Source organism: Euleptes europaea, chromosome 7 (assembly GCF_029931775.1).
Source record: "Euleptes europaea isolate rEulEur1 chromosome 7, rEulEur1.hap1, whole genome shotgun sequence".
Classification (NCBI taxonomy): domain Eukaryota; kingdom Metazoa; phylum Chordata; class Lepidosauria; order Squamata; family Sphaerodactylidae; genus Euleptes; species Euleptes europaea.
This window is the reverse complement of record NC_079318.1, coordinates 45,920,256-45,934,366: the sequence shown is the minus strand read 5'-3', so window position 1 is coordinate 45,934,366 and position 14,111 is coordinate 45,920,256. Positions and strand designations below refer to the sequence as shown.

Below are 14,111 nucleotides of genomic sequence, written 5' to 3'. Positions count from 1 at the left end.
TGTACCTTTTCCATTCATAATAACTACTTAAGACTCTAGAAAACATAATGTTCTGATTCTCCAGGCACCAAAAAGTAATGGGGGCCTTGGAGAAAGGTCTTCCTGTCTACTGCTATGGCTATGACCTTCAGATAAGTTTGAAAGGAAGGGAAAGAGCAACCGGGGAGACCTCAAGGGCTTGTGGGTGGAACACTGGCAAAGAAAGTGGCAGAGAATCCAAAATCTGAAACTGGGGTCATAAAAAATGAGCCATTTTTCCAACTTTGGGGAAAATAGCTCATATTAACTGAACCCAATTCTAAGCCAAACAGGAGTTCACCCATCACTAGTAAACACTCTTGTTTTTAACATTTCAGTAGCTGCTGCCATTGATCAACTTTATTGTGGCAATATAAATATAATTCATCACTGCATGCTTGTTTTGAAAATGTGAAGTACAGTTTTCATCAAGGATTAAATCTTTATTTCAGAGAGTATGTAGCAATCTTCATGTAGTTTTGATAACAAGTTCTGCAGGACAGACATTCCGTCAACACTGCCGTGCATACCCTGCCATTGTTAATTGCTGTACAGTTGACTGGTATGAAAATTGGCCCGAAGAAGCCTTCTGCCATGTTGCAAAAAGCTATTTTACCGATGGTTACACACTTCAAAATGAGGTAGTTTTTAGTACTTTTATCACATTATGCTGTAATTAACCTTTTGTTACAGATCTCACTACTGAGGTCTGTTGAATTTTCAATAAAGGTTTGGTTCAAATTCAAAATTTCCATAATTATTGTAACCTACTTTGCATGTATGTTAAACAGTTTGAAACAGCTTCACTGCATTTGCAGAAGAAATAAGTCCATTGATTTCAGTAGAACTTAATTACGAATCATAGTGCTTCAGATTGCAGTACTAGTGTCTCAGTAACTCATTTCCCGTTTTGAAAACAAAGGTATTAACTGGGCTATATGCCACAGGACTTATTTGCGTGTAAATAAAAATGGTTGTAACCATAAACCATTATTAGGAGAAATCACTGGTGAATTAAGAAATGCTATTTCATACCTCAAAAATGAAGTGATTTTGTATCCTGATTTTGTTTACATATTGAAAATTTTTTTATCTTGCCTCTCTTGTACTCAGGGTGACTCACGACAGTATTTATTAACAGCACAAATCCACAGAAAGTATAAACCAGAACAGGACAAACACCTAAAACAAATTAAAAACAAGCAGTGGCAGCACTATCATTCTTGCAAAAGATAGGTTTTAAAGCCACCCCTGAACTCCAGCAAGAGTTTGTACTCTGGAATATTCTGAGAAAGTATTCCACTACCTTGGACAGTTTCTGAGAATACCGTCCTTTTTGCAGGTCGTTCTTTCCTCCTGCAATGATAACACATGAAGCATTTATTCTTACCATGTACACTTGCAGTGCATACTTCCTTTTTGCAGGACCACATGTGACATAATTTGGGAACCTCCTAGAACTTTATCACTTGAGGCACTGCCAACCCCCACCAAGGCTGACACCATATAAGCAGACTTAACATCTAGTGTTCCTTTTTTTTTTTTTTGTAGTAGGTATGGAGGTCATCATGACTTGCCTGTTTAACAGTACATTCCTAAGGAGAGTTACTCCAGTCTAAGCCCATTGAAATGAATGGGCTTAGACTGGAGTAACTCTCCTTAGGAATGCACTGTCAGTTAGGTTTTGTGCTTCTCAGCAGAATAAATAAAGAGGGACAAGTAGCTTTCTAATCTGATCCTTTGTTTCATCCTGTCCATAGTCCTTCCCCAAGAGGGGGAAATTATTCATAGCCTTTTAAAGCATTAGCTGCAGTGAGTCTTGAACTAGGAAGGCAATCCTCCAATCAGAAGAAATAGGAAGGCAGAAGTTTGCCTTGCCTCTAAGTCTAATGGAATGAATTGTCATTAGTCACAATGCCTAACATACCTCTAAAAAGAAAGGAAGTGTTTTGCTGTTTGCAAGAAACCACTTAAATCATTATAAACAAAAATATACAAGCAGAAATGTACAGTAAGCTTTTCATACTTATGCTTTGGTTGAGGGGTAGTTCTGGAATGGAGTTTGGGTTGGGTCACATTTTAATTTGGTAGATGGCTCCTGGCACACACCTAAATTGGCACTGGGTCTGCAATACATAAGCAGAAATGTACAATATGCAATTATGATCTTCAAAACTTTTCACACTTATGCTTTTTTCCAGACCTTGAAAAACTCGCTTGTTCCTGTGTGTGTAAACATCCACAAAAATGTATGTATCATAATGGAGAACTATTTGAAGGAAACTAAAAGGCACTACTACATCACTCCAAACAGTTACTTGCAATTCATAAAAACATTTGCAATCATATTTCAATCAACAAAAGAGAAAACTCTAAGCGACAGGTCGGAAATATAACAACTAATTCATTGAAATGTGCAATATTAATATTCACATAAAGTTTCAAATGCAGATACTATTGTCCAGAAACATTCATTTATAAGAATGTATTGTTTTTTCAGAAACTATATATATATTAATATCTCCTATTTTACTTATGTCATTTTCTGATTAGTATGATAGGCCTTCCATTAATTGGCCCGAAACTGCAGGTGTCCAACTGTACTCCTGTCTCATTCTAGCCACAGTCATTGGCGATTAAGAGTTAGCCCATACTGTGTGGATGGCCACACCCCTATTAGAGGTCACATACCACCAAACTGCATCACTGGAGTTGGGTGGACTTGCATGCAATGGCTATGCAAATCCAACAACCAACAATAGTTTCCCGATGCAGGAAGTCTCTGCATAAGGCATGTATGGATATGGTCTGCCCACAAAGTGATCCCAATGAAGAATGCCTCACCCCACTACAGGCTGGCACAGGCTGACCCACTAGCATTGCACTCCCAACAAAAGCTTTACTTTGGCAAATCCTACAGCTGTAGCCTAACACTACCAAACACTGCACTGTCAGAAGTAACCTGTGCATAAAGACCCACATGAACTGGGGAGGCTAGATGATTATCAGTCAGTGACAATTTATGTCATAGAAAAGTTCATGCTATAGCTTGATGTTAACATGTTTTAAAAACTTCTAGAGCTTGCTATCATTCTGGTCTGACCAAAATCTTAGAAGCCACCTCGCAGATTACGGAAATGCAAGAGGAGTTGCTTGTCCTTGGTCCTCAAACAGACAAAAAAGCAGAGGTACTCACTTCTTGATTCATAATTGCTTTGTGTTTTCAAAATATCCAGTAATCTTTTCATAAGACCCATTTAAAGCATATAAACTGCATTTTATATAACCTGTTAACAAATGTTTATTTGCAAAATGATAGGCATTGTAACAACAATAAATAATATACTTCACAAACACACATATACAGAGAGAGAGAGACTGGCTGTAACTGCAGAGGGTTGCATCTTTTGACCTTTCTCCAACCTGAAGCCTTTATTGGTATGGATAAAGCATACAAAAGCAAATACATAAGACCATAATATACAAGGTACATCAGACCTCCAACATTTTTACAGTAAAATCTATTTAAGCGGATTACTTAATTTTGCAGTCCTAAACCAGTCTTATTTGATACACAAGCGCTCATGTTCTTTGATTGCAAAGTGTAGAAACCTCGCCACCAATTCAATTTTTATTGGGTCCTGAGAGGTCATAAGAAGAGACAACTTAATTTTGGTGGGTAACCATTCCCTGTCCCCTAACAACGGGTATATAAATTGAGAACGACCCCTAGCATAAAATGAACAGTTAAGTAGGACATGAGGAACTGATTCTATTTCGCCCTCCCGGCATGGGCAGGCCTTATCTGCATATGAGACCTTATTGAATCTTCCATAAAGACCTTTCTAATAAGTGAAGTAAAACTCCTCTCTTAGCAGAAAAGAGTTGTAAGATCCAACCCACAGGAAACAGACTGTATAGCCATAATGGAAATGTCAATGGACTGTGTGGATTAAATCCCACAAAGGATTTCCATGGATGAAAGATATTTCCATCCGTGGAGCACAACTTTCTCACCTCATCCCTCCCACTGCAGTCAGAAGTGACCCTGGAAATACTGTTGCGGCCCCAGCCCTATGGGGGGGGGGAACGGAACGGGGGGGGGAAGGGGGTCACAGCCACCCCAGGGGCTACTCATACCCTGGTGACCGAAAGATGTGATCTTACCCAAGAATGACTAGTACGCAATAGCTGGAGTAAACAGGCCACAACTTTGTTGATTACAGTGTTAGGCATTGGCAAGCATGAGGGGTGGGATCCAGGGATCAGCTGACCCGTCTGTCAGCTGATCACACCCTGTGCCCAACCCGCCTGCTGGGCGCAGCCTGAGATGGCAATATGCCGGGACCCACGTGGGCGGCAGCCAACTGTGTGGTCCACTGCCACTTGGGAGGAGGCCAAACCGCAGCCCCGAGACAGGCTTAACCATTCCTGGCCTCCCCCCAAAACCCCTTATTAGGGTCCCCAGAATGGGAAGCGGGGCACGCAGGCCGTCTTTCCCCCAAACTGGATCCGGCCCCATGCCCAAACCGCCACAAGAGGCAACCAGAGATGCCTACCTTACCTCTCTGGGCATCTCCCGCCAATGCCTAATGCTGCAACCACCAGCTGAGCCCATGTCATAGGTCCTGTAGCCATATGTCCATGCCCCATGACGACAGGTGCACCCCGTCCGGGAGGAACCAGGCCCCCATCCGATGAGACAGGTCCTGGTAGTGGATCACGGCTCCTCCTGAGACCGTCACGGCCTTACCCACCACCACTGTGCCTTCAGCCTGGCCCGGTCCACCTTTCAGGGGACTGCACACCTGGTCCACCTTTCGGGGACTGCGCACCAAACCAGCACCTCCGTTCCAGCTTGACAGACCACACCAAGGTCCGGGTGGTGGATCACGGCTCCTCCCGAGGCCGTCACAGCCTTACCCACCACCACTGTGACCTCCTGCCTAGCCTGGTCCACCTTTTAAGGGGACTGCGCACCCGGTCCACCTTTTTAGGGGACTGCGCACCCGACCAGCACCTCCCTTCCAGCTTGCCCGACCACACGAGGTTGTCCTGGGCAGCTGCTCGGCCAGGGTCCGCAGTAGACCGCAGCCTCCACTTCTCGCCAGGTCGGTCTCTCCCAGCTGGATCCCCAAGATGTCCGGTGTCCCGTGTTTCAACACACAGCGCCGCACCAGCAGCACCGATCCCCACAGCGGATGCCACGAATGCTGAACCGGGAGATCTCTGCAAGCTATGCCTCGCCCCTGAGGCAACCCGGCTTCCATTTTGGCTAACCGAGCCTCCCTGAACCACTGTTACATTTTGCAACAAGTGCCCGTAATCCTCCTTCCAGTCGAGTCCAACTTCACCAAGCAGACCTTCCAGCACGAGCCTTGGGGCCACCGTGGGCTCGGACAAACATCAGGAACTTACCCCACACCCGATATAGTCCCATCCCCACCAGCTTGCCTGCCGGAGGGGGAAACCTGCTGGCCCCCTTTCTCCTGGCCATCCTGCCAAGGAGGGGGCACCACAGGGTGGCAGGACCCAGGTACCATGCTGGCAGGAGCCCCTTTAAGGAAGATCTCCAATAGGTGGAGACAAGCTCACAGGCCGGCCCAAGTGCCTGCCAACCTGCACAATGCTGGGTATTATATAATTCCTCCCCCTCCCGTGGCCCCTGCTCTATGCCCAGAGGAAGGCAAAAAACCTCCAGGAACCCCTGGCCAATCTGGCCTGGAGTAAAAATTCCTTCCTGACCCCAAATCGGCGATCGGCACTACCCTGGGCATGTGAGCAAAGGCCACGAAAGAAGCCCTCCAGCAACAGGAGCCTGGCCCAATGATTAGACGCTGCTTGGTGGCTTACACCCCTGCCAAGTTCGTGATGCTGCGCTCACGGGTCGAGCTGAAAAGCAAAGATAGGTTAAAAGGTGTTGTGCCGTGGCACTACGTATGCCTTATAAGCTGCGGCCTTTTACCTGCTGAGGCCTGGAGCGTTGCCAAGGAAGCGTGGGAAAACATGAGCCAGGGAAGAGATGGAAACTGGGTAGGTGAACACACCACTCCGTCTGCCCTCCGAGACTGCCACATGCTGGAGGTTGGAAACCTCATATCCTTCTACATCCGATCACTGCTAACATGCCACAGCGACTTGGGAAAGCTGAGTAACTGCCAGTACGTACATAAGTGTTCCACACCTTCCTGTAACGAGACAGCAATTCCAACGCATACCCTGCGGACAAACCATACCAGCAGTGTCCCCCCGCCAGCGCCTAACTCCTGGCGAACGATGAGGGAAGGCGAGCCCATCCCCACTCCCCTCCATCTGCTGCCATACAAAAGTTAATGTATGAGCAATTCGTGTTGGGAGGGAAATCCTTAGGTCCCCCACAAGCTTAACACCCTTGCCGCAGGACCCTGCACCTAGCCAGACTCTGTCCTGCTTGGAACGAAAACCACCTACCAGACTCGAGAGAACCAGAAAGGCTCCTCGGTTACCTAGCTTGGGCGACAGTTGGAGCTTTTCAGTGGCAGTCCACCCATGGAAGTTCTATGTGGGATCCGAGCTAATACGAAAAGCAGAAAATCAGGGTTAGGGATTATTAGGAAAAGATTGGAAATAGCAAGCATAATGCTGATTGATTGATTAATAACTATGTTGGGAATACCCAGATGCCTTTTTTGCTGCTCTCAAGTGAGGTTCACAACTTAGCCAGAATAAGACACTGATTGCCAATTTAGGGCTGATAAAGTACTTCACACAACTAAGGAATTTATTGTCACAAGATATAGTGATAAAGACAGATGCAGCCAAAAAGAACGCTTTTTAAAGGGGTTAGACATAGTCATGGAAGATGCAACTTCTGTTCAAAGTCAGTGTATTTTTTACTACCAGGGCATTTTCCACACGGGTTCTCTGCCCTGGTATCAATGCTTTGGGGAAGTGGGTTTTCCCCCTTCTTCCCTAAAACATTGTGGTCCATTGGTGCCCCTCCAGGGGTTTACCTGGCTTTTCTCCAATCTTTCTCAAACCTGCTTTGCTCCAAAGATTTGGGGGAAATCACAGTAAAACATGCCTTGTGGGTGGGAAAGTTTGGATTTCCCTGATTCTGCCCCCGTGGTGTCCATTTTTTCCTGGCCCCGAAGGGGAGATGGGATTTTTAATTGGCAATTTCATATGGTTGTATTGATATACTGTTGTAACAATATATGTTAAAAGGTTCTTTGAAATCCTAGCTTTCATTTCTTAAGTCAGTCTTTAACCCCTTTCACTGTGGAGCTGTAAAGGGAAAGGTGAGAGCCAGTGTAGTGTAATAGTTAAGGAGTTAGATTGGGACCTGGGGAAACCAGGTTGAAATCCCCACTTGCGCCATGGAAGCTTGCTGGGTGACCTTGGGCCAGTCACACACTCCCAGCCCCAACCCTGGCTAGTATTTGGATGGGAGACCTCCAAGGAATACCAGGGTCTTGATGCGGAGGCAGGCAATGTCAAACCACCTCCAAAGGTCTCTTGCCTTGAAAACCCTATGGGGTCACCATAAATCAGCTGTGACCTGACAGCAAAAAAGGAGGGCATATCATTGCAACAGAAAGGGCTAGACTATAGATTTTTTAAAATGAGAGAATCTGTTACATATATTGTTATAACAGTATATTGATATAACAATATGAAATTGCTGATTTTAACAAAAAGGAAATAGCCTGGGGAAGACAGATGGCCACTGCAGGAGGACTGGGTTAGGGAAACTGCAGGGAAACCTGCCATGTGGAACTCATTGCCACTGCGCTGTATTGGCACTGGCAACAAGGAAATCACACAAGCCTGTTGTGGGCAGCCCATCAGGTGCTAGGACAAACTATGGAGAATATTGTCCTCATCACACTGTCCTTATGAGCTTTGTAGGGATTTTTAACCTTTCTTTGATTCGAAAAAGTACTGGAATAGATAGTCCTTTGGTCTTATTCAGCAATATTGTGCATGTTTTCTTTATTATCTTATGAAGCGAAAGACTTTCTGATTCGTTTGAAAGACATTTCTATTTCTAAAATATACCATTGATTTTGCCAGTCACATGCTGAAATAAAAATATTTTTACTCAATTTTTCCCCCCTAATCAGGAAATAGAAGAACTTGTGGAAAAGCTTCACAGAGATTCATTAGTAGTAGAGCAAGTTCGAACTCTTGTTAAACAGGATGAAGAACTCATGGCTGCAGAAACACACTTTGTAGAAGCATATGCTCAGGTGCAGTATATTTCTACTGTTATTCCATTTTGCTTATCATATTCTGGATACTTGCAGCTTGTTAGCAAAATAGCCGGCACACTGAAACCAATGAAATGTAGATGCTTCCACAGGATAGCAGATGAATCATGGTGTTCTCATGTAAAATGGCTGATGTCAGCCAAGGAAACCAATATGATTTGTGGTTCCACACTAAACCACGATGCTCTGCCATAATTTGCATTCAGTAATGCATGCTGCAGGTGGTGTGAATTAGACATCTCTAATATCAGTATATGCTCCCTCACCCACCCAAGAACATTTTTCATTCTAAATAAGCAAAAAAGGCATTCAAATTGGAAAGAAAAATCTAGATTACAAAAAGTGGTATTTGTAATGTTGAAGAAAGGATCAATTCTAGTTTTTCTTCATCTTATTTTTAATTTTTATAGCATGTAAAAGAGGAGTTAAATGCTGTGTTACCATCTTTGGAGAAAGCTGTTGCTGCTCTTGATGCACTTGACAAGAATCACATTGCAGAAATTAGGTATGTTTGTTGATGTTGGTTGGAACCTTTGCATTGTTTAAGGGCATGGGTATTTTTGTTGTTGTTGTTGGTTATGGTGCAATACTGCTTAGGTTTATCCCTTGATTTCTGCATACATTTTTGTGCCTTTAGTTTTCACTTTGTTCTCCCCACGCATTTTTTGATGCCACTTCTACTTTGATCTTCTTCTGGAATCTGAATTTGACTTGCCTTTTTCCTCGTGTGTAATGTTTCTGCCAGGTTTTTCTCTGTCCTGCCCACTCCCACCAATCTTCAGCCCACATTTCAGTGATTGGACTGTCATCATTGTCAGACCACTCACCCTCCCCGCCCTGAGAAGAAGTGGTTTCATTTTTTAATTTTGTAAAATACCATGCATAGGCTTTACTTTGGGTTTCTCCACTCCCCTATTCTCGCTTTCCCCTCCCACTCCTCTCCAGCCAGCCTTCAGCCAAGTCCCCAGAAGCCATCTCAGTGGAGGCTGATGATCACTATTCTCTGCCTCACTGTCTGTTTTTTGTTTGTTTGCAAGTTCCATTTTAGTGATAAAACACTAAACATATAAAAAGAAACGAAGAGAAGAGCATAAAAGGCCAGGAAGTAACTGTCAGAAATGTTTCCCCTTTTTTAGCCTCTCTTTGACTTATCTAGCCAGTCTCATGTTTGTTTACTTGCAAGTAAACTAAGCCCAATGGGTTTGTTCTCAAGTAAACATGCACAGAGTTGCAGTCTACAGCTTTATATTAGCACAGCTTTTTGGTATTATGTGTAGGAAAGTGATCAAGTAAAAAATGGACAGAGAAACCTAATGTTATTACTTAGTAGTTGGAGGACTGGTGTTTTCCTCCCACCTTGAAACATGACACTGCCGTATACTGAATCAGAACCTTGGTCCATCAAAGTCAGTATTGGCTACTCAGACCGGCAGTGGCTGTCTAGGGTCTCAGACAGGGTCTTTCACATCACCTACCTGCCTAGTCCCTTTAACTGGAGATGCCAGGGATTGAACCTGGGACCTTCTGCATGCCAAGCAAATGCTCCATCACAGCCACAGCCTCTCCCCACTTTCTGTGCTCCCTCTTTCCAACGGTGGAAGTAAGTCTGAAAATGAACATCCTGCATACCTCTGCATTTCCAGAAACAACTTTCACCATCCAATACAGGGTGAGCTCTAGTGACTGGGAACTGGGGTTTAGTGATATCTTGGAGTGGACCAAAATGAGTCTGGCACTTTGTTTAGGCTCCTAGAGCCAAAGAAAAAATTGTCAAGGCCTGCTTTAGGGTCATTCACATTGGGTCACTGGCATGTGGAGAAAGGGGTAAAATGTGTGCCTTCCCTTAGATAGGAATAATGACCCATATCTTCCTATAGGGATACAGAAATTGAAGTTAGAGACTGGAGTACTGAATAATGTTATCACCTAGCAATGACAAAATCCAAGTCAGACTCTTCTGAAAAATTAGAACTGTACTTCCTTGACAAAATTATTTTGAATATTTAAAAAAGTATAGTTCACTTCTCCCACTGAGTTCGGAGTACATCTTCATCAGCGGGTTTTGTCGTTCCTATGCTCAGGGAGGCAGGATCCAAAAAACCTTTGCTTCCTGTCACATGTGCTAGGACCGCCCTCTGATAGCCAGTTCTCTTCCTGCCTTAGAGGGAGAAACAGCATTTGTGGTTAGCTCTGTAGCAAACCTTCTTTCCTAGCCTTTGCACTTCAATAATTATTCCTGTCTAACTTTATTTCTGTGTTTTTTCTTAATCCTAATCTTGGTCTGTGTGCACCCAGCAGCCTTTTCCTCTTGTATCTACTGTTTTCCCTTGTCTTTGCCTCTGTCTCCCCCTCCCCTCCCCCCTCCTCCATTTACAATATGTCTGAGAGTGAAGATAGGGCTTCAGAGGACTTAATGTCAGGAGACGAGGAGCAAGTTGAAGGACTCCTTCTCCCCCGACAGCTTTCCGTAGCAGTGTCCAAGAGTGAAACGGGCGAATCGGCCAATTTGCAGGCGGCGGCACAAAAACAGCGCCTCCAGCCAGGAGACGTTCAAAACGGCATGAAAAAGACTCGCACGGACAAGATGGCCGCCGCAACGCCCCGTTCGGCCTCTAGAGGTTACGAGGGCGAACTTGATCCCAGTGATGCCGGCTCCTCTGGAGTTCATACGACTGGGACTACCCCGGGTAATGTTGAAAATGTTCATTTTTTAATTGCGGAAGGGGGGGAGGGCAACTTAAGTCTGATAAATTTAATGCTGCAGGCATTGAGAGAGGAGTTTGCCCAAATTAGCGACCATTCTTGTGGGGACGTCACAAGATCCAGAGCCTCATCCCTGGGTTCCAGGGCTTCCATCCACTCTGAGTCAGAACGTGGGGAATGCTCCAGCGACACACGCCATGCCTGGCCAACTAAGGCAGCAAGGAAGGCACCATTGTCCGCTTCCAGCAGAAACAGGTCCCCTTCTCCCTCTTCTAGCGATAGAGAAGAGGGCGAGTTCTCCTCAGGAGGAGACAAGGAAGATTATCAGGCGTTCCTGAGCAAGGTATTGGCAGCCTTAGATCTTCATGAGAACGAGGACTCAGAGGCTTCCAAAAGTAAGGCTAGGTTTAGGGGCATTAAGGAATTCTTCACCACACTGAGGACCCATACCCGGGCTGTGCCTTTTCCTGAATACTTTGAGGACCTTCTCAAAAATGAATGGGAGAAGCCTCTCTCTAACAGACAGCTCCCCACTGCTGTTAGAAGAATGTATAATCTAGAGTCCCGAGCTTCTAACCTCCTTCAGGCTCCTTAGCTAAAGCACCAGTCGCTGCTCTGCAATCCACCGGCATACTTTGTGAGGATGGGGCTGGCAACATCAGGGACCCTCTAGATAGAAAAGCTGATTATGCTATCAAAAAGGCCTATGAGGCTTCAGCGGTATCCATACAAGCATCGGCTATGGCAGCATTGGTGGCTCGGGCATCCATTATGTGGATCAGAAAAATAATTGACCTGACTCCACAAGACAATAAAAGGGTTCTGAGTGGTCTTATCAGAGTTCTGAAAACAGTAAATTTTATGGCAGACGCCACTCTTGATTCCATGACCATGTCGGCCAGGGCACTGGCAGTTTCCTCTATTTCTAGGAGGGCACTTTGGCTCTGGTCCTGGTCAGCTGACTTCGGTTCCAAATCCATCCTGTTTGGATACCCATTCGACGGTGATCGGCTCTTCAGCTCTAAACTAGAGGACATACTAGTCAAGACGAAAGACAAGAAAAAGGCCTTGCCAAAATACATAAGGAAAGAAGGTAAGACCTCTTACTCTTCTTCCTTTCATCCCTTCCGAACCTCTCACACCCTGGCAAGGGGCAGAGCGGACAACAGAAGGAACAACTGGAATTCTGGAAGGGGATCCTTTCGCAAGGGCCCCAGGTTTAACAAGGGATTCCAGCCACAACAACACTTGGACAAGTCCAACAGATTTAGTGAGAAACCCTGGAAACAATTACTGTTGGGATAGTCCGGTGGGAGGGGGAAGACTCCAGCTTTTTGCCAATACCTGGGACTCCCTTCACCCAGACACTTGGGTGCAGAAGATTATTCACGAGGGATACAGCCTAGAACTACGCAAATCCCCCCCAAACCGCTTCTTTCTCTCCCCCTCCTCTTCGAAACCGGACAAAATAGCCCTCAATCAAGCAGCCATAGACCACCTGCTTCAAATTAGGACAATCGAACCAGTCCCCCAGACAGGTGCGCCGGGATATACTCCGTTTTCTTTACCGTTCCGAAGAGAAACGGAGATTGGTGTGCAATCCTAATTCTAAAGCACGTCAACAAATTTATCCGGCTTAAACGTTTCAGGATGGAGACACTCAGGTCCATCATAGAGGCACTCCGTTCTGAATTGGGCAGAGGCTCACTTGGCGTCCATCAGGACAGAGTACAGAGTATAAAGGGAGTACTAAACGAGCAGGCAGATTGGCTCAGCTGACAGCAGGTGGACGAGGGGGAGTGGTCCTTGAAGAGAGAGCCCTTTCTTCAAATAATGGAGAAATTTGGAAGACTCATCATGGACCTCTTCGCAACAGGCGAAAATCACCAACTCCCAAGGTTCCTGTCAAGATTTATGCATCCAAGGGCAGAGGGAATAGACGCACTGTTGTCCCCGTGGCCATAGGGTCTCCTTTATGCACTTCCACCTCTACCAGTGATCTCCAAAGCTCTACAAAAAATCAGACAAGAGAGGGCCCTGGTCATCTTCATAGCCCCTCGATGGTCCCGACGACCTTGGTTCGTGACACTGAGAGAGCTATCGATCCAGGAGCCATTGTCCCTTTCTCCAGTCCAGGACCTTCTCTTACAGGGCCCCTTAGTACACCCAGATCCAGCCTGGTTAAAGCTGACCGCCTGGCTCTTGAAAGGTCAAGGTTGCTAGAGATGGGCTATACCTCAGAGGTCATCATGTTGGAAGCCAGGAAACAATCCACCAGGCGCATATAGGATTTTTCCTGGAAGGCCTTTGCTAGATGGTGCAGGAGAAAACATACTGATCCAGTGACCATTTCCACTGGCAACTTGCTTGACTTTCTCCAGGAGGGATTAGCTCAAGGGCTGAAGGCATCTACTCTCAAATGACAGGTGACAGCGATCGCGACAGTTGTTCCCCAACTGGATGGCTACCCAACGTCAAGGCATCCCCACATAGTCACTTTCTTGAAAGGAGCCTTGGCCACCTCTCCTCCGACAATTCATAGATTTCTGACTTGGAGACTTCACGTGGTACTCCAGGCTCTGACTCAACACCCATTCGAACCCTTACGGGAGGCTTCCCTGGGTCACCTTAGGATGAAAGTTCTCTTCCTCATGGCTGTTACATCAGCTAGAAGGGTGTCGGAACTGGCGGCTTTGTCATCTAGAAAAAGCCTCTGCATCTTCCACACGGATAAAGTAGTATTACGTCCAGATCCAGCCTTTATCCCGAAGGTAAATTCTAAGTTCCATAGACAACAGGAACTCCATCTTCCATCCTTTTGCTCTCACCCTTCTCATCCAAAGGAGAAGAACTGGCACACTCTGGACGTGAAAAGAGCTTTATGCATCTTTTTGAGAAGGACGGAAACTTTCCGGCGCTCAGAGTCTTCGTTTCTATTTCATCACCCAATAAAGGTTGCAAAATGTCAAAGACAGCTATCAGCAAGTGCATCAAACAGTGTATCCAGCTGTGCTGTCAACTTAGCAACATACCAGTGCCGTTAGGAATTACCGCTCACTCAGTCCGCAGCGCTGCTACTTCAGCAGCATTTGACGGCCATGCATCCGTGGAAGAAATCTGTAAGGCTGTGACCTGGTC

The 14,111-nt window shown here is 45.6% G+C and overlaps 1 protein-coding gene across 1 annotated transcript in view; it reads left to right on the top strand.

Moving 5' to 3' along the window:
- DNAH14 (dynein axonemal heavy chain 14) overlaps positions 1-14,111 on the top strand; it is a 238,257-nt gene that overhangs the window by 153,873 nt on the left and 70,273 nt on the right. The window contains exons 53-57 of the mRNA XM_056853367.1: positions 471-662; positions 2,220-2,401; positions 3,098-3,206; positions 8,124-8,249; positions 8,681-8,775. Of these exons, the coding sequence (XP_056709345.1) occupies positions 471-662; positions 2,220-2,401; positions 3,098-3,206; positions 8,124-8,249; positions 8,681-8,775 (704 nt within the window). The remainder of the gene's footprint in view (positions 1-470; positions 663-2,219; positions 2,402-3,097; positions 3,207-8,123; positions 8,250-8,680; positions 8,776-14,111) is intronic.